Source organism: Pelobates fuscus, chromosome 8 (genome assembly GCF_036172605.1).
Source record: "Pelobates fuscus isolate aPelFus1 chromosome 8, aPelFus1.pri, whole genome shotgun sequence".
Lineage (NCBI taxonomy): Eukaryota > Metazoa > Chordata > Amphibia > Anura > Pelobatidae > Pelobates > Pelobates fuscus.
In genome coordinates this window covers 65222693-65244037 of record NC_086324.1, presented here as the reverse complement: position 1 = coordinate 65244037, position 21345 = coordinate 65222693, and the positions used below count along the sequence as shown (strand labels likewise).

At 40.9% G+C, this 21345-nt stretch overlaps 1 protein-coding gene across 1 annotated transcript in view; it reads left to right on the top strand.

The window, feature by feature from the left end:
- BARD1 (BRCA1 associated RING domain 1) overlaps positions 1–20796 on the top strand; it is a 76872-nt gene extending 56076 nt beyond the window's left edge. The window contains exons 7-11 of the mRNA XM_063429967.1: positions 3547–3658; positions 4079–4211; positions 12919–13011; positions 18878–18975; positions 19982–20796. Coding sequence (XP_063286037.1) covers positions 3547–3658; positions 4079–4211; positions 12919–13011; positions 18878–18975; positions 19982–20314 — 769 coding nt within the window. The 3' untranslated portion in view covers positions 20315–20796. The remainder of the gene's footprint in view (positions 1–3546; positions 3659–4078; positions 4212–12918; positions 13012–18877; positions 18976–19981) is intronic.
- The last annotated feature ends 549 nt before the right edge of the window (positions 20797–21345 follow it).

Sequence of the window (21345 nt, the reverse complement as noted above, 5' to 3'; positions counted from 1 at the left end):
GTAGTGAATGCAGAGTGTGTTAGTGTAAGGAATGTAGTGTGTGTGTAAATTTGTAGTGAATGCAGAGAGTGTGTTAGTGTAGTGAATGCAGAGTGTGTTAATGTGTAGCGAATGCAGAGTGTGTCAGTATAGTGGATGCAGTGAGTGTGTTAGTGTGCAGTGTTTGCAGAGTGCATGTTGTATTAGTGAATGCAGTGTGTGTATTGTATTAATGTATGCGGTGTGTGTGTTAGTGTATGTAGTGTGTGCTGTATTAGTGTATGCAGTGTGTGTTGTATTAGTGTATGCAGTGTTTGTGTTGTGTTAGTGTATGCAGTGTTTGTGTTGTATTAATATATGCAGTGTGTGTATAGTGTATGCAGTGTGTGTTGTCAGTGTATGCAGAGTGTGTGTTGTGTCAGTGTATGCAGAGTGTGTGTTGTGTCAGTGTATGTAGAGTGTGTGTTGTGTCAGTGTATGCAGAGTGTGTGTTGTGTCAGTGTATGCAGAGTGTGTGTTGTGTCAGTGTATGCAGAGTGTGTGTTGTGTCAGTGTATGCAGAGTGTGTGTTGTGTCAGTGTATGCAGAGTGTGTGTTGTGTCAGTGTATGCAGAGTGTGTGTTGTGTCAGTGTATGCAGAGTGTGTGTTGTGTCAGTGTATGCAGTGTGTGTTGTGTTAGTGTATGCAGTGTGTGTTGTGTTGGTGTATGCAGTGTGTGTTGTGTTGGTGTATGCAGTGTGTGTTGTGTTGGTGTATGCAGTGTGTGTTGTGTTGGTGTATGCAGAGTGTGTTGTGTTGGTGTATGCAGAGTGTGTTGTGTTGGTGTATGCAGAGTGTGTTGTGTTGGTGTATGCAGAGTGTGTTGTGTTGGTGTATGCAGAGTGTGTTGTGTTGGTGTATGCAGAGTGTGTTGTGTTGGTGTATGCAGAGTGTGTTGTGTTGGTGTATGCAGAGTGTGTTGTGTTGGTGTATGCAGAGTGTGTTGTGTTGGTGTATGCAGAGTGTGTTGTGTTGGTGTATGCAGTGTGTGTTGTGTTGGTGTATGCAGAGTGTGTTGTGTTGTTGTATGCAGAGTGTGTTGTGTTGGTGTATGCAGAGTGTGTTGTGTTGGTGTATGCAGAGTGTGTTGTGTTGGTGTATGCAGAGTGTGTTGTGTTGGTGTATGCAGAGTGTGTTGTGTTGGTGTATGCAGAGTGTGTTGTGTTGGTGTATGCAGAGTGTGTGTTGTGTTGGTGTATGCAGAGTGTGTGTTGTGTTGGTGTATGCAGAGTGTGTGTTGTGTTGGTGTATGCAGAGTGTGTGTTGTGTTAGTGTATGCAGAGTGTGTGTTGTGTTAGTGTATGCAGAGTGTGTGTTGTGTAAGTGTATGCAGAGTGTGTGTTGTGTAAGTGTATGCAGAGTGTGTGTTGTGTTAGTGTATGCAGAGTGTGTGTTGTGTTAGTGTATCCAGAGTGTGTGTTGTGTTAGTGTATGTAGTGTGTGTGTTGTGTTAGTGTATGTAGTGTGTGTGTTGTGTTAGTGTATGTAGTGTGTGTGTTGTGTTAGTGTATGTAGTGTGTGTTGTGTTAGTGTATGTAGTGTGTGTGTGTTGTGTATGCAGTGTGTGTTGTGTCTGTGTATGAAGTGTGTGTGTTTTTAGTGTCAGTGGATGTAGTGTGTGTGTGTGTGTGTGTGTGTGTGTAAATGTGCAATCTGGGGGGGAGGGGGAGGCGGAGGAAGGGGCATTTTCACATAAATTTATTTTAAAAAATGTAAATGTAATTAAATTGTTTCTCCCCCCTCCCTGCTTACCTTTGTCCAGAGAGGGGGGAGATTCCATCCCTGGTGGTCCGGTGGGGGGCCCCCCGGCTCCCTGTTACCGCAGAGGGGGCCCAGGCAGCACACTGCTTCTTCTCTTCTCTCCTCCAATAACTCTCGTGAGACCCGCAGAGTGTTGCCATGGCAACCGGGTCTTGCGAGAGTTATTAGCAAAGAGGAGAAGCCGTCTGCTGCTTGGCCCCCTCTGCGGTAACAGGGAGCCGGGGGCCTGCGGCTGCACACATAGCGATATTCGCTATCTATGTGTGCAGAGAGGGAAAGTGGGGCCCAGGACTGCCAGAGCAGTCTGGGCCCCCCCCAGGGCCGCTGGGCCCGTGACAACCGTCATGGTTGTCACCCCCTGATGGCGGCCCTTCTGATACATACAGACAGGCCAGAGTAAGTATGTATTTTGCTTAACCATAACGTTTATCTATGCAGTTCTTTTAAAGTAGTAGTGCACTATACATTGCATGATGTGGTTGCATTTATGTCGACATCCAAAAGTGTTTTATGACAGGTCTGTACTACCCATGCGCTTTCCTGATTTGAATGGGTAGTACGTTTGTTTCTGTCTACATCCAGTGCATTGTAACGCAATGTAATTTATATTTGTTTCAACAAGTTTCAAGGGAAGCTAATGCAGATAACACAACATTTTCAAATTACTAGCAAGCTCACAATTTTTTCATGATCTCACTATATTGAAAGTAGGTGTTTAAATGACCCTGGTTCCACGATGCACATTGAAAGAGAACTGTCCCTTCCCAGAACTTTTAATATTATGTTCACTTATCCATATATTTAACACATATGTATTTTTGAAGTATGAAAAAAAAAAAATTAAAAGTAGACATCTATATATATTTATCCTGCAACCGCACACCTCTATCTTAACTCCCCGCCAATCATATTATTAGAAATTCTATCCATTCCACCTGTCAGTCAGCACAGAGAACGCATGCAGAGAAAAAGAAAGATGAAACCATATAATATAATTTAATATATAATCCAAAAGGAGCATCTCATGAATAAAAGTTCAACACGAGTAATAGGTAGCTTTCAACGATGTATATTCCAGAGAACCGTCGGTTTTCCTTTAAACAGTTATCATATATTAGAAAATAGTGCAGCAGGCTACGTGTTATGAGATCTCAATAAATTTGGAGTGCTTTAAAACTACTGAGATGTGCTGGGCTATATTCCACAGTTCGAACACCAGAAATGAGACTTTGAGGCATGTAGATAAATACTCACTGGAATACAAATGCATTTTGCAAGATATACTATGTTCTTGAGCAGTGAAAGACTGTCTGGTTTAACTTTCATTCTGAAACTGCTCTGGAGTTGACTATTTATCTATATGAGAAATTTAGTATAATATGTCCTGGACAAACTGAGACCTCTCTAGCACCTGGAAATACTGTTTTTGGCAAATACAATAGGATTTTTAGGGAAATGTGTTCCCAAGTATGCTACTGTATTTAGTTCATTTCAGTGCCTTAGCACACAGGAGACAGTTGCATCTCGGCAGAGAAAGTCGTTTCCGTCTCCTTTATTCAGCGTGTTTGATTCAGCAGCTTGTCCTCCTGCAGCCCATCTGCCTTGCTTGTAATTCTGAGGCTTATGTTTTTTGTGTATGTGTTGAGAGTCCAGCCTACAGGAAAAACAAGACACGGGAAATAAAACTTGTTTCTGCTAATGTACCTAGTTAATAATCCAGTCACATATTGCATTTACTTAAAACCCATCTGTGCTTGTTTTACCAGTAATATATTCGGTCTGCGGCCTGTAGACTACGCAGAAACAGAGGAGATCAAGTCCGCTTTTCTTGAAAAACGAACAAATAAAGAACCACAAGTAACACACCCATGTACTGTTGTAAGTGCTTAGTAGACTTTTATATCTATCTTTACCAACATCATAGAAAATCCACATAAAAAAAATATATAATCCTAATTTATCTATTTCATCATCAATAGTAAATAGTGAAATACCCCTTATCATCAGTTATGTTGTAACAAGAGAGTATGCCAGTAAAATCTAACTAAGGTATTGAATTCTTAGTACACCTCGGATTTTATTGCTTTTTAATTTGGTACTATGTGCTTTATTCAAACTACAAGCCCCCAAGAGCTTAAAATTGTACTGCTTATTCAGATGCCTTAACTATTAGCTACTGAGAATAGAATTCATTAATTCCATATTGTAGAGAGCCATGAAGTTGAACAAGACCGATTTTACTATTCTTTAATAAAAAAATTTTTTTTGGGGGGGGGGTTCTTTTGTTATTATCTACAGCTAAGTCCTCGTCAACATCAGGAAGAACCTATTGTACTGGTTGCTAGTGGCCTAACTACTGCTCAACGTACTGATCTCTCCAAGCTTGCAGCACAATTAAAGGCGGAAATATGTTCTGAATTTAACAAAGCAGGTAAGTGATCGTAAAGTAGGTATTGCTGACAGAGAATCTGTCCCAAGACCAAGGCTCTATATTGTTTTAGTATTAAGGGAACTCTCTAATTGTGAATGTGTACAGAGAAGATACTTAGCTTCATCATCAAGTTTACACAAGATTATGTCTGAGACACCAAATTAAGCAAAGTATCAAAAGTGGGGTAACAATAAGAGAATAAGAAAGTAACAGGGGGAGGGAGTGTGGTTCCCATGATTGTGTAGATGGTTCAGAGAGCCCAGTTGTGGGATACCTAGAGCATTATATATCTTATCCCTTATTTCAGTGAGAAGAAGAAGAACTATCGATGGGGCAAATTTAATTTTTCTTGCTGTTGAGAGTTGGCTACCATGACTATGCATTATTGTGCCAGCTTCAATATGAAATCTCGCATGTGTTGTCACCTGATGAGTACATATGAGATAATCTAGCTGGCTCTAGGTGCCATATATATAACAGTTTCGGAACAAGTTTCAGATGGAAACTGCAGAGATTAAAAAAAAAAAAATGTGTTTGATAAGTTTGAGTCATTGGTCCGGTTCTAGTGTGTGACCAATGTCTCTATGCCAGGTTTCGCTAAACTCCAGATCTTTTGTGGGTGCACTTGTTTATGTAATATGTCGGTAGCCACTTTAGGCTTTTTGTTTTGCCAAATAAACCTATTGAAAAAGGAATGGAGTTTGCTTAGGAACATTTTTGACAGTGATTTGGAGTGTCATCAACAAATGTTGCTCTTTTGGTAACAAGATCATATTGGGAAAATAGGTGTTGCATGTTAAATAATCCGACTGCAAGTCGAAGTTAAAGGCTGTTTTTAGGCCAATGAGGAGTGCGTTGGTCAATCTCTGTCCTAAGTGCCTGTACATTTATGATGTTCAGTTTATAGTAGGATTGCTCACTATAGTGCCTTAGTTGGTGTAAATTATGTAGGAAAATCATTGGTTGAGTGAGTGTGAGTAAATGTCATCAGTAAATAGATTGAGTGTGTGCTATGTGTTTTGGATCTTGACTCCATATATATTGTGATCTTCCCATACGGCTGCTGCTAATGGCTCAACAATTTGAATATGTAGTGGGGATAGAGGGCACCATTGGCAGGTACCATTAGTGATGTAAAAAGGGGTCTGACATGAACTCTGCATATGATGACTTTAATTATGGATGGTTGTATAATGCTTTAGTTAGAAATTAGTCTGAAGTTTTGACAACAAACCAGTGGTTTGCGAGGTTTTGGTAAGGTACCGTATATACTCGAGTATAAGCCGAGTTTTTCAGCCCATTTTTTGGGCTGAAAAACCCCAACTCGGCTTATACTCGAGTCAAGGTCTGTATTATGGCAATTTGCATTGCCATAATACAGACTGGGGGGAGAGGGGGGCTGGCAGAGCTGTAACTTACCTGTTCTGCAGCTCCTGTCAGCTCTCTCCTCCTCCGCGCCGTCCGTTCAGCACCTCGGTCAGCTCCCAGTGTAAATCTCGCGAGAGCCGCGGCTCTCGCGAGACTTACACTGGGAGCTGACAGAGGGAGCTGCACGGACGGCGCAGAGGAGGAGAGAGCTGACAGGAGCTGCAGAACAGGTAAGTTACAGCTCTGCCAGCCCCCCTCTCCCCCCCACTGAACTGCCACTGGACCACCAGGGAAGGAGAGCCCCCCTCCCTGCCATATATCAAGCAGGGAGGGGGGACGAAAAAAAAATATATAAATAAAATAAGAAATATAATAAAAAATAATAATAATAATAAAAAAAATAATAATAATAAAAAAAGGGGGTATAAGGACCACTGTGGGAGGGGGGGGGGGTATAAGGACCACTATGGGAGGGAGGGGGTGGGATAAGGACCACTATGGGAGGGAGGGGGGTATAAGGACCGCTATGGGAGGGAGGGGGGGGGATAAGGACCACTATGGGAGGGAGGGGGGGGATAAGGACCACTATGGGAGGGAGGGGGGTATAAGGACCGCTATGGGAGGGAGGGGGGGTATAAGGACCGCTATGGGAGGGAGGGGGGGTATAAGGACCGCTATGGGAGGGAGGGGGGGGATAAGGACCACTATGGGAGGGAGGGGGGGATAAGGACCACTATGGGAGGGAGGGGGGGGATAAGGACCACTATGGAAGGGAGGGGGGGGATAAGGACCACTATGGAAGGGAGGGGGGGATAAGGACCACTATCGGAGGGAGGGGGGTGGGATAAGGACCACTATGGGAGGGAGGGGGGGAGAAAAGGAACACTATGGGAGGGAGGGGGGGATAAGGACCACTATGGGAGGGAGGGAGGGGGGGGATAAGGACCACTATGGGAGGGAGGGGGATAAGGACCATTATGGGAGGGAGGGGGGGATAAGGACCATTATGGGAGGGAGGGGGGGATAAGGACCACTATGGGAGGGAGGGGGGGATAAGGACCACTAGGGGAGGGGAGGGGGAAGTAAGGACCACTAGGGGAGGGGAGGGGGAAGTAAGGACCACTAGGGGAGGGGACGGGGAAGTAAGGACCACTAGGGGAGGGGTGAGTCAGGACCACTGGGGGAGGGGGGTGAAGGAACACGGGGGTGGGGAGGTAAGGACCACTGAGGGAGGAGGAGGGGAGGTCAGGACATATGGGGGGGAGGCAAATATCCTTGCACCGGCCCTGCACACACTGCATTCATACACTGCATTCATACACACACTGCACTCATACACACACACACAGCACTCATACACACACTGCACTCATACACACACGCTGCACTCATACACACACACGCTGCACTCATACGCACACACTGCATTCATTATACACACACTGTAAATAAATATTCAATTAATATATTTTTTTTAGGATCTAATTTTATTTAGAAATTTACCAGTAGCTGCTGCATTTCCCACCCCTAGGACCCTGCGCCACGCTCTACTGTTTGTTGGAACATCTGAGTTACATGTGGGGCTAGAATATGAGAATATTTTTATAATCGGCATTAGAAAATTCATCTGGGCCAGCTGCCTTGTTTATTTGGAGAGTTTTTTTTAGCAGATTAATACATTTCTCTACTGTTATTGGGGCCATTAGAAGTTGTTTTTGTTTAAGGTTCAAAAATGGCAAGGTCATTTTGTCCGCATAATTACGAATTCCTTCCTTAGTGGGTTGTGCCTGACACTGATATATGTTTAGATTGTATAGAGTAGGGTAAATACTTGGCAAACTCATTAGAAATATCTTTTGATGTCTGTATTTTATGTCCTGATGAGGAGAGCAAGTAAGGGGATTAGAGTTGGGCTTGTCAGTCTGAGCCTATTGGCTAGTAATTTGCCTGCCCTATTGCCCTGTGTGTAGTGTGTAGAGTTTTTCTGTAAGTTTATTTTATTTATGTTGTGTTGGAGTTTTGTTGTCTGTTCGCAGGAAGGGATTAATTGATTTTTACTTGTAGATCATAACGTTTCTTGTGCTACTCTAGGAGGCTGCTATAAGATTTATTTTCTTTTTTTTTTAGCAACCCTCTGGTCACTGACTTGTGTGCTAACTCGAATGTGTGATTTAACTTGAATTATTGGGCCAAGGTATCCGTTCAGACAGATGCTGCTCAAAGATAAGCAGTGAGAACACAGAGCCTTTACACGGTAAACCGTGGCGTTGCTAGGTGGCAAAGCGAACAGGGCCTTCAGCTCAAGGGTACATAGTATGGCTCCTCCTGCATATGTTGACTTAAGACCCTCCTAAATCACCTCTAAATCCCAAATCTAAAACCAATGTAAAACACTAGTATGTTCTATAAATCACATTATGACACTAAATCTTTGATTGAATTATGATTATTATGTAAACTTGTAAACTTCACACCTGCTCTATTAACTTCTAAGCCATGCTGTATTCACCATTCACCCACTGCATTTATATCCCACACCAACAACAATACCTCCACACTAAGCTCAATAATTAACTTCAAATATGGTGCATTAAAGTGGTAGTGTCGCAGATTATGTGATTGGGGGTGTTATTTTTCAGTGTTACAAGGGACTCAGGCTAATGGCAAAATATCAAAATTACATCAAGGAATTTTCAGGAGCTCACTCTGGACGCTAGCCCTTGTCAGCTCCCCCACAATCAACTCTCCTGATGGGAATCATTGCAATCACTATCCAGTGCTTCTCTTTAAATGTTTATGAGAAGCATTTTGTGTAATATCCACTACTAGGTGTGGAAAATTTAAAATGCAAGTACTACCATTTCTCAGACACCGCACTGCCTTCATTTGGAAAACTTCAGGGGCAGTATATATGCCTTAAAAGCACTCCAATATGATTAAGGCATTTTTACTTGGCTTGTCACCTTAAAATATCTTAAAATTCAGACCTATTAAGATCTGATGTTCCATGAGAATAGTTTTAATTTGTCCCACTTAAAAAAAATATCCAGGTTATTTTTATGTACACTTGCCTTTTCTGATAGTTCTTGCTGCTCTAGCTGTGCTAATTCATAGGCAGCTGATGGTACTTGTAACGGATCACCTGGCACCCCGACCGGGTACCTCCGATGAAGGATGCTCCTAGCGCTTCCTGAGGACTCCAAGCACTGCAGCAGACACCACAACCACCGAACCGGAGAAGCATATGAATGCTCTCAAGCATATGAATGCTGTAAACAGCTGAACAGGAAAAGCATACAATCAGCTTACACTCCTGGCAATCAGCATACAATCCAATTCCCCCAATAACGAGACGACACTTCGTTTTGAGGTCAAGCAGAACATATACAGGCTATTTGAAAAATAATTACTGTATAATGTGTCCCCTGTTGTATAGTTTAAAACTACTCCACTATGTCTTTGTGCACCAAATACCGGCGAGATGGCACCGTGTAGAAAAGTCCAAACAGTGTCTCTGAGTTAAAATGGCCGCCATTCATTGTTCTCACCATGTGCCTCTGATACATGAAATGGTGGCCACCCAGTAACTCCACAGTATGTCCCCAGATGGTTCTTAAAGGGCCAGCAGCAGCATAATAAAATACAATATGCCCAAATCAGTTCCTAGAAGGGCAATACATCCCAGGGCAGGAGGCTAGCAAACAGGCCCCTCCAAAAAACAGTGGCGAGGTCACTTTCGCCCCAGTCCTGCTGTAACTGACAATTTCCTATAGAGGTACAATAGAGTTCTATGATACATTATTGATATACAATGTGCACAGTTGTAGTATATCCTCTATGAGACAGAACGCAAGATCTCCAACTCTGTGATACAGAAAAATTTGAAAAATGAAATCGGCACTGTCATGCCAAACTTACCATTCTCAGATCGCTTCCTCTTCTCTCCCTTGCTCAGGATCTGTTCTTCATTTCTTCATGTCTGCTCTAGCTTACTTTAAAACATAAGACAAATTAGAGACTACTATTGTCCCGGCCCCCATCTATGAGCGGTGGGTGGACCTACTTGAAAATATGGGGAGGCTCTAAATGTTAAAAAGAAAAAAAACGGGGCCCCTAGCCCACTCCACCCCCCCAAAAAAAAATCTACCTACACTCCTCACCCTAAAAATAGTGAGGGGGGACAATACAACTAAGTCCCTGTAAATAAAAATAAATACCACTTAAAGTCTTCTTTTTTGTTAAATCTTCTTTTTTCAGCCCCAAAAAAGGCCAACCATAAAGCCCGTTGGATTAATAAAATAAAAAAAACCAGAGCGCCCCCCAAAAAACTTAAAATAATGTGTATAAAATGAACCCCTTGAACACTGCATGCCATCAAGTCTCTGAAGAAGTGGGGCTGACACCCACGAAACGTGTAAGACCAAGACCACCCAGATCTAACAGGATACAGACTAGAGATCAGCAGGAGATTCACAGAGTCAGTGACCTGTGACACCCCTGGATCGCAGCAGTGCTTACCGCCTAGAGTGAGGTCTGTAGCTGGAACGGACTGAGAAGCAAGCCATCCTCACAGGCAGCTGGTTTCCAGAGGGCATACACCAACAACAGAATCCAATTCCATCCTTGGTGGATACACAGGTTTACTGTCCTTTTTTATCTCCATCTTGCTGACCACTTTCTTGTGAACTGTTCCAGATCATTATTTTAACCCCTTAACGACCGCTGACGTGCGTTTGGACCGCTGACGGTCCTGAACCGTCATAACGGTTTTGGGCTACTTACCTGATCGCCGTCGGTCCCACGGCGGCGATCAGTGCTCCACCCGGTCCAGGGGGGTTGCCCAGGCAGTCCCCCTTCGGCAGATCAGGACCCCACGGCCATGTGATCACTCGATCACATGACCGCAATAGGTGTCCATGTGTCTGCCTGCAGGGGGACTGTCTGTGCTGACAGGCAGTCTCCCTGCAAGTGAAAAATCCAAAATAAAGTGTAAAAAAAAAAATCTGTGTAAAAAAAAAAAAAATATGTGTATATATATGCTATATATACATGTATTATATCTATATATACCTATATATAATATATGTATATATATCATATATATAATGTCACACTAAGTGTATTTTTATATTTATATATACGTATATAATTATAAAAATACACTTATATTTAAATTACACACGAATATATACAATATATATAATAACTATATATATGGTATATATATATTATTATAAAATACAAATAATATGTTAATAAAAATAAATAACAAAAAATAAAAATAATTTTTAATAATTAAAAAAAAATTATATATATATATATTCAGTTTTATTCTAACAGTATTTTGATATTGATATATATATATTTATATCAAAATATACTTAGAATGTAATGATATATATATCTATGTATAAATAAATAAATAAAAATAATACGAAATATACATATGTCCACATACATAATTACATAAATAATTTCATAAATATACACGTAGACGTCAAATATATAAATATGTATATATATTAAAATTCTACGTGCATATTTATGTAATATTTTTACCTAATTAAGTAATTTTAATGATTGCAATTTGAGGGACCTGCCTGCCAACCCAGGCCAAAAGTCCAGATAATTTAATTTGCTAGCACTGTGTTTAACTTTCTATGACACCCTAAATCCTGTACATGGGGGTACTGTTTTACTCGGGAGACTTCGCTGAACACAAATATTAGTGTTTCAAAACAGTAAAACATATCACAGCGATGATATTGTCAGTGAAAGTGAAGTTTTTTGCATTTTTCACACACAAACAGCTCTTTCACTGAGGATATTATTGCTGTGATATATTTTACTGTTCTGATACACTAATATTTGTGTTCAGTGAAGTCTCCTGAGTATAACAGTACCCCACATGTAGAGGTTTTATAGTGTTTGTGAAAGTTACAGGGTCAAATATAAGGCTTGATTTTACTTTTTTTTTTTTTATTGAAATTTGTCAGATTGGTTAGGTTGCCTTTGAGAGCGTATGGTAGCCAAGGAATGAGAATTAGCCCCATGATGGCATACCATTTGCGAAAGAAGACAACCCAAGGTATTGCAAATGGGGTATGTTCAGCTTTTTTTAGTAGCCACTTAGTCACAAACACCGGCCAAAGTTAGCGTTTTTTGCATTTTTAACACACAAACAAATATAAATGCTAACTTTGGCCAGTGTTTGTGACTAGGTGGCTACTAAAAAAAACTGGACATACCCCATTTTGAATACCCTGGGTTGTCTACTTTAAAAAATATGTACATGTTAGGTGTGTTTCGGGGATTTATGACAGATAACGGTGTAACAATGTCACTATTGATACATTTAAAATATATATATATTGAAACAGCAATTTCCTACTTGTATTTATAGGCCTATAACTTGCAAAAAAAAGCAATAAAGCATGTAAACACTGGGTGTTTTTAAACTCGGGACAAAATTTTGAATCTATTTAGCAGTTTTTTTCATTAGCTTTTGTAGATAAGTAAAAGATTTTTCAAGTAAAAGTCCAAAAACATGTTTTTTTTTTTATTTTTCACCATATTTTATTATTTTTTTTAAATACAATATATGACATAATATATATACTGGTATGTAAAGAAAGCCCTTCTTGTCGTGAAAAAAACAGTATATAACTTGTATGGGAACCGTAAATGAGAGAGCGGAAAATTACAGCTAAACACAAACACCACAAAAGTGTTAAAACTGCTCTGGTCCTTAACGTACAAACATCGCAAAAACAGGCCGGTCCTGAAGGGGTTAATATATTTTTTACTTTTATGTTTAATAAACTGTTTCCAACCAATCAGTGTTCTGAGTCATTTTACACAGCGTGGGAAAATTTAAAAGGACACTAGGTCCCCCCCTATTTTCATGTAGGGCCCCCACCCGCCGCTCATGGGTGGGGGACGGAACAATAGGTCCGTCGTCATTGTCATTTAGAAATGTAAAAAGAGCCCTGGTTCTTAACGGTAAGAAAATTGAAAAGCAGTCTGATCACTAAGGGGTTAAGAACTTGGAAAATAGACTAATACTTTGCAAATGGGCTTTGTTTTCAGTTTTAGATAATTATTTGTGTATGACATATCATGCAGTATCATAAATTGTGATGTGTGTTTACAAAGTGCATACATGTGTGTAAATTAATTTATGTATATTGCGGACATTGAGTTGTAAAAATATATTGTAATGCCTGATCCTGCACCCATTAACCCTAATCTTAGTATAGTTGAAATAATATATGTTAATAATAATAATAATAATACACATACTGCACCTAGAAATAATGGTGATTTCTGTTCAATTTAGTTACTCATGTCATTGTCAATGATGAGCCAATGCTACGTACCATGAAATGCATGATGGGTACACTGGTCGGATGCTGGATTTTAACATTTTCCTGTAAGTACATATTTGTTAAACCAAAAAAATATCATACAAAATGTTTATTGCAAAATAGTCCTAAATTGCACGGTGGGAATCTCCAGTATGGTCAGTTTTGTTATTTTGGCCTAAAATTGTAAAATGATTGCATGACTATATCCAGGTATTTTCAAGAACTGAGGTTACAAGTACTATCCTATTACAGTGGAACCTCGGAACTCGAACGGTCCAATTCTCGAACAATTCGGAAGTCAAACAAAAATTTTGAGTAAAAAATGTCTTGGTACACGAACGAAGTAAAGTGAAGTTGCATTTTCATTTCATTTACTGTACATAGTATTTATTATCATTTTCCTATATGTTTTTTGTGCATGTAAGGCAGTGGTAGTCAACCTTTTTCTTACTACCGCCCACTAATGCATCTTTTTGGTTGAAAATTTTCCTTACCGCCCACCAGTTATCGCGCAAGTGTGGAATATTTTTTTCGAAAGGAGGGTGTTTTAAAAAAAAAAAAATGTACGTTCATTTATCTTTTTATTTCCAATTAATGCATGTTTATAATGTTTTTAACTTTATAAAGTTTAATGAGAAAACAATAAAGTAAATAGAAATTACCTTTACTAGTGATTAATGAGATCCTTGAGGTTGATGCTGCAAGACTAAATATTTGATATCCGGTTAGATTTTCGTAAGGAACAAACAAATATCTCCTCTTTCGGTGATATTCAGACGACTTCTCTGTTTGCGCATAATAGGATTTCTCATCTGTGCGTCAACTCCCCTCTTCTCCCTTTTTTTCCCCCTTTTTTAACCTTCCTTATAGCAATGCCCAGTAGGAAGGCTGAGCTAGGTATCCCACTATAACAGACTGGCACACAGAGCCGCCATCAGGGCATGACAACCGTGACAATTGTCACGGGCCCGGCGGCCCTGGGGGGCCCGGCCGCCCGGGCCCCACATGTATCAGCGGAACTGCCGCCGGTGCATCTGCACCGGGGCCCACACGCTTATGGGGCCCATCAGGTGGCCCAAGCATTTAGGGCCACCCAATGGGCCCTATTATCTTCAGGGGCCCGGTCAGCGCTGTAATAGCGCGACCGGGCCCCTTTAAAAAAAAATGCAGCCGGAAGCAAGTGCTGCTGGGAGGAAGTGACGTCCGGTCACTTCCTCCCAGTTTACTCGGCGCGGGAAGGAGGAGAGAAAGGCCGCAAGGAGAGGCAGCCGACTCACATCATCCCCAGCCAATGAGGTGTATGTGTGTATGCCAGTGTATGTGTATGTCAGTGTATGTGTGTGTATGCAAGTGTATGTGTATATGCCAGTGTATGTCAGTGTATATGTGTATGCCAGTGTATGTCAGTGTATGTGTATGCCAGTGTATGTGTGCCAGTGTGTGTATGCCATTGTGTGTATGCCAGTGTTTGTGCACTGTGTGTATGCCAGTGTGTATGCCTGTTGCAGTATTTGTATCTGTTAGTGTGTGTGTGTGTATTCCTGTGGGCAGGATTTGGAGGCGGGCCCTGTGGGCGGGCTTGAAGGGGGGCCCAGACCTTGAGCTGTGTTAGAGGCCCCAAAATTGTTGATGGTGGCCCTGCTGGCACACATACATACATACATACATACAGACACACAAGACACACATGCAGACAGACAGGCACACATGCAGACACACACACAAACATACAGACAGGCACACATACACACACACAAGACATACATACACACATATATACAGACACAAGAAACATATACATACAAAGACAAGACACACATACATACACACATATATACAGACAGACACACACACGACACATACATACAGACACACAAAAGACATACATACAAAGACACATACACACAGACAGACACAAGAAACATATACATACAAAGACAAGACACACATACATACACACATATATATATACAGACAGACACACACAAGACATACATACAAAGACACACACACAGACACACACAAGACATACATACAAAGACACATACACACACAAGACATACATACAAAAACAAGACACATATATACAGACACACAAGACACACATACAGACACACACAAGACATACATACAAAGACACATACACAAACAAACACACATTATATTTAAGTCACCCTCCTGTTTCCTACCTTTAAGGTGCAGGAGGGTGACTTTCCCTGGGGTCCAGTGGTGGCTCAGGTGGATGGGAGTCAGAGTTCCCACTCTGACTCCCTCCTCCTCCTTCCTCCCGCGCGGCTCTCAGTATGCTGGGAGGAGTGACCGGGGAATCACTTCCTCCCAGCAGAGATGATGTCATCACAGGGGGCCGGTCGCGCTGTTAAAGCGCCCAGCGCTGACCGGGCCCCCTCACAATCCACATCCATCGGGTGGCCCTGACAGCATGGGCCACCCGATGGACCCCTCTATATGCGGCCCCGGCGGACTGCCGCCCGGGCCGGGGCCGCAAGTGGTGATGGCGGTACCCGGTCGCAGGGGTACCGCCGGCTCGCACCCGCCCGCCCGCTCACCCAATCCATAAAAAAATTTGAAAATCCCTACCGCCCACCTGGAATCCCGAAACGCCCACTAGTGGGCGGTAGGGACCAGGTTGACGACCCATGATGTAAGGCATTATTCTTCTATAACATTTGTGTTAAAATGCTGTAATTTTGGGGGTCTGGAACAGATTAATCAAATTTACATTAGTTCTTATGGGAAATGTTGATTTGGTTCTTGAACAAATCGGAACTCGAACAGCCTTCTGGAACGGATTAAGTTTGAGTTCCGAGGTTCCACTGTTTTATAATTATTATTATTATAAAGTGCCAACAAATTTTGCTCCGCTGTACAATCACTTTACTTCAATATGCACATCTAGCGGTGCTCCCTTTCACCAAACCTCACTGTTGGTTTTTTTTGGGGGGGGGGGGGTTGTTTGTTTGGGGTGTTTTTTGTCCTGCAACTTCCTAGAGCATGTTCACAATATTTCCAAAAATATGTCCATAAACAGGTAGTGTTACTTTTCATAGTTATTATACAAAAGCAGACCAGGAAATGTACTGTAATGCAACTTTTATCCTTTTATGGATTGATATATATGTGCGTGCGTGCGTGCGTGCGTGCGTGCGTGATGTACGAACTGCATTCAGCTCCTTCAACAAATTGTTTTCAAAGTGGGAGTTCCAATTAATTCTGCAAGCACAACTTGGAAAGTAATGACTTTAGAGAAGCCTTTTTAGCTTGGGCCAATTGAACATTGTTAATTGTATTGATTTTACACAAGTATTGTGGGTAATTTTACATACTATTTTATTTACATTTTAAAAATTCACATTTTTTTTTCACATAATGCCTGACAGCCTTTTTCACACTACAGAGACAGGGAATCCAAAGTGTTTATATCAATTTTGCAATTCAACCTCCAGATTGTAAATCTTTAATGTATGCTTTGTGTACACAAATCCCCAAAAATGTAACCTGAAGAAATGTTAACGTCTGCCCTGGAAACGTCTATATAAGGTTCCTAACATAATATGTAAAACAGGGCTCGACAAATCCCAGAAATTTCACCCTGGCGCCTTGGATTTGCCAGCTCTCTGGTAAGTGTGGCCGCCGAGGCAGCTTTGCGGCTGCCCTGAGGAGCATGGAGGCGGGCGGCAGTCCGCAGGAGCATTGTGGGCGGCGCGTGAGGGAGCAGTACTCTGCCTGCAGCTGCTCTCTGCTCCCTTGCGCTGTCTAATGATGCCGGGAGCCGGAATATGAAGAAATTCCGGCCCCGGCATCATTACAGAGTGCGAGGGAGCAGAGAGGAGCTACAGGCAGAGTAAATGTAAAAATGGAAGTGTGTGTGAGCCTGTTAGAGTGAGTGAGTGTGTGTGTGTGTGAGCATGTCAGTGTGTGTGTGTGCCTGTGAGAGCCTGTCAGTTTGTGTGTGCCTGTCAAAGAGTGTGTGTGTGTGTGTGTGAGCCTGTCAAAGTGTGTTTGTGTGAGCCAGAGCCTGTCAAGAGAGTGTGTGTGTGTGTGTCTGTCTCAGAGTGTGTTCGTGCAAGCCTATTGTCAGCGTGTGTGTATGTGTGTGTCTGTCAGAGTGTATGTGAGTGAGCCTGTCAGAGAGAGAGAGAGTGTGTGTGTGTGTGAGTGAGAGCCTGTCAAGAGTGTGTGTGTGCCTGTCAGTGTATGTGTGTGTGCGCGTTTAGGTATCTGCCCAATCTGATCGCACGAAGAAGGTGTTTTTACTCTCCTTTTTCCCCCAATTTTTTGGGATAACTGGTACCACCTCCATGGCTCAGATTATCAATCTTTACGATCTCAGCTAGTAAAGCATTGGGAGGATTTTGTGCATGCACAGCAAATGTACCAATCCGCATCTCCTCATAGAGATGCATTAAATTTATGAATCTCTATGATGAACATTCAGCACCTCCATGCAGAGCTTAGAGACATTGAACCTGGGGGCTGCACGTGGTGCAACAGTGACTCAGGACTCTCTAGTGGCCGTCTGAGTGACAGTCACTAGAGGTGTTACTAAGCAGCAATGTAAACATTGCCTTTTCGCAGAAAAGGCTGTGTTTACACTGAAAAGCCTGCATGGACAGGCTATAGGCACATCAAGCTGTAGTGGTTCTGGTGACTATAGTGTCCCTTTAAGAATTGTGTTTTCTCGTTGAAAATGACTGGCTCCTAACTTTTTTAGCTGGCTCCTAGATTCTAAACAAATTTGTCAAGCCCTGATGTAAAAAACATATTTCTACAATTTCCAGGGTTCCAACTTCACAGAAAACATGTTCAGCATAAATGTAGCATTAGTTGCTGTAGTAACCACTTTTTTTCGCCCAATTTTTATCAAGTTGTAGATTATTATAGAAAGACAGTTGCCAGATCAAGCACTTTTTATTTGTATATATGTGAGTGTGGGTAGAATTTATTTGCCAATAGCAATATAAGCAGCTATGAGCAAATATTTTATTATTCTGCTAAGGTTCCCTGCTGTTTTTTCCCGTTTGGTTTTTAGGAGGAAACAAAAAGGTTAGCTAATGTAAAATGAAAGGATCCTTTAACACATTGTCAGTTAAATGAACACTATAGTGTTAGGAATACAATCCTTTATTCCTAACATTATAGTGCTGGACTACGTGTTTAGGCAACAGGACCCCATCAGGATTGAGTTAAAAGGTATTTTACTTACCTCTTCTCCCTCACCGTGCTGCTCCTGTTGCCTCCATGGCTGATATTATCAATCTTAATGATCTCAGCCAATCCAATGCTTTCCTAAACAAAAGCATTGGGATGCAATTGTGCCAAATACCGTGCTGCTCTGCTCCTCAAAGAGATGCACTAAATCAATTAAACACTTTGGGGAGCATTCAGCATTGCTCAACGAAGGTCCTGCACAGAACGCAGGACCTAACAGGAATTCCGTCTAGTAGCTGAGAAGGAAGCGTTTACATTGCTGAGCCTGCAGGGACAGTATATAGATAAAAAGTACCACCTCATTAAGCTGCAGTGGTTCTGGTTCATATTTAACCGTATGCACACATGTTATTATATGGAAAAACAATGGGAAAAATGAAAAGAAAAAAAACAGAGCTCTAAATAATTCAACATTTTAAATAAGTGCTTTTAATATCCACAAGAGCGATGTTATTGCGACATCTGTCTAGCTCTGCTACAAAAGTACAATGCATGATCCTGTCAGAGCAATTTTGACTGTATATATAAAACTTTGCAGCTGCATACATTAAAAACAAATACATTGGGGGAAAAAAACCTTTAAAAGAGTTTTTTTTTGCTAGCTGTTGTGTGTCAAACACTGTTGGATTTCTTTGTGGGAGACCCTGGTGAAAAATTCTCATCAGCACAGAACTGTAACTTTATTTCCTCCTGTCTATAAAGGGGTGAAAGCTTCTCTTACATCTCAAGGCCGAGAACCTGAAAACAAGTATGAAGTGCACGGTGGACCTCATAGAGCCAGGTTGAACAGAGAACAGCTGGTAAATTTTTAATTCCTTTTAGTAACCACACTTTATAGACCATCAACACTTGTTCCGTAGCAGGAGAATGATATTTTGATGGGCAGTTACAAACACTGGCAGCATCTGTTAAAATCTCAGAACCGTGCTTTCAAGTAATCATAGAAGAGATACTGGTAATTTCAGACTCTTGACTTGGATGTCATGGTGGTAGATATTTACATAATCTTCCAAGTGGCATTGGTTCAATGATTAGAGTTTAGTTTGAAATCCAGTATTAACAGAAATACTGTATGTGGAGAAATCATAGTATTACAGCTGGAATTAGGTGCATAGTGAGCCAAATTGGCTTTGTGGCACTAGTAAAGCTCTGTTTATCAAGTCTGAAGATATATAATGTCATTTTCTTTAACATTTCTTATTTATTTTAAACTTGTTTTTTAGCTGACAAGCTACTTCATGAAAAAGAATTGCCACATTCTAAATAGGCAACTGGTGGTATTGTTACTAATATTGCACAACTTTTCTATGTATTTGTATGCCTCCAGCAGGTCTATGAGCTTGTGTAGCGCTATGAAGGAGCAGACAAGAGATATGTACTGCCTGTTGCTCAAGCTCTCCTGCTCCACCTCTAGACCAGTAGTCCCCAGCCCAGTCCTCATGGGCCACCAACAGTGCAGGTTTGGTCAGTATCTTCATTTAAATAAAGGGAAATACATATATCCTGGACTGTTGGTAGTCCATGAGGACTGGGTTTAGGGACCACTTCTCTAGACTACAGGGTTAGATGAGGTCATAGGGCATACAGTGCCTCAAAATGTCCAAGGAAAGAAAACGTTACTTAATAATGTGTTTTTACAATCTGAGGTTTGATGATTATCCACCCAAGGGATAAGTCTTAGACGATGATGCATAGAAAATGCACGTTGAAAATCTTATTTCATTTGTTGGGGGTTTTCTGGCTCTTTTTCCTGGCTGGTTCTCATTTGCTATGTCATACTATAATTGATATTTCTGTTTTGTATAGCTGCCAAAGTTGCTGGATGGATGTTACTTTTACTTCCTTGGCTGCTTCAAAGAACATCGTAAGGAGGACATGATGGAGTTAGTGAAGGTCGCTGGAGGCCAGATTCTTAATCGGCAGCCAAAGCCAGATAGTGACGTTACGCAGAGCATTAACACAGTAGCTTACCATGCGGAAGTGGACTCTGACCAGAGGTTCTGCACCCAATACATTCTCTATGACAAAACATCTAAATACTGTCCATCTACTGTTCGTCAGGGCAAAGTCTGGTTTGTCCAATCCGACTGGCTCATTAATTGTATTACCAGCTTCCAACTGCTACCTGTGCTACAATGAGAATGAGTTTTAAAAAAATATTTCCAAATGGAACCACGACCAAGCTGTATTCCCTTAAAGTGAAAATGCACACATTTATTTTGCTGTGTGTTTAATTTAGCAATATATCTGCTGTACGCAGGACATTTTAGAATACTGATTTCTTGAAATCTGACGATAAGCATAAAGCTCAAACTGCCATAATTATCCCTTAGAAATAAGCTTGCATAGGTTTATCAATACTAATTTGTTGCACGCAGATTTTAATTCTTAAAGCATTCTTAAAGCATTTAAATATATATAATTGTTTTTTTATTGGGGGAGAGAGTTTATTTTAAGTGGACTTAAAAGTAAATATTAGAACTTAATATGTATATTGTACGAACTATGCTATAAATAGACGGATAAATTGTAAAGTTTGGTTCTCTATCTCTACTGTGCGCCAAGTGCTCACAGATTCAAACATGGCTGCCAAACTTGCTGTTTTATATATTTTATATGTTGAAGTAATGTGAAACTTACAGTAAAATTAAAACAGACTCTGTAAAAAGTGAGAATTGTTGGGGCTGCAAAGTAAATGTCAAAATTTATAAGAGCCAAAATGGAAAAAAATTCTCAAAAGACAATTCTGTTTTCAGTTTTAGTATTTTGGCCTTAAATTTGAAAACCACTTTGAATTCTCTGCTAATCTCACTTTACTGAATAACCTTGTAAGTCTGGCAAACCCAGTGTGATCATGTGCCCTCTAAAATGTCACTATGTCATATTCTTGACTGCTGCACTCTAATTATCATGAATAGTATATTCATATATAATAGTATTTTTAGCAATAAAATCCCAATTTTTTGAATAACTATACTAGATTGCAAAGATATTTATGGTTTTATTGTACTGAAGAATCAGATATATAAATAATATCATTCTCTTAATGTGTGTCTTAATATGTGCATTTATTTTTAGACTTCACCATTTTTACCCGGGTGGAAAATCAATGATATGGGTTGCTGGTTTTTCAGAGTGCTAAAAGAAAATTAATTACTGAAATCCCATTT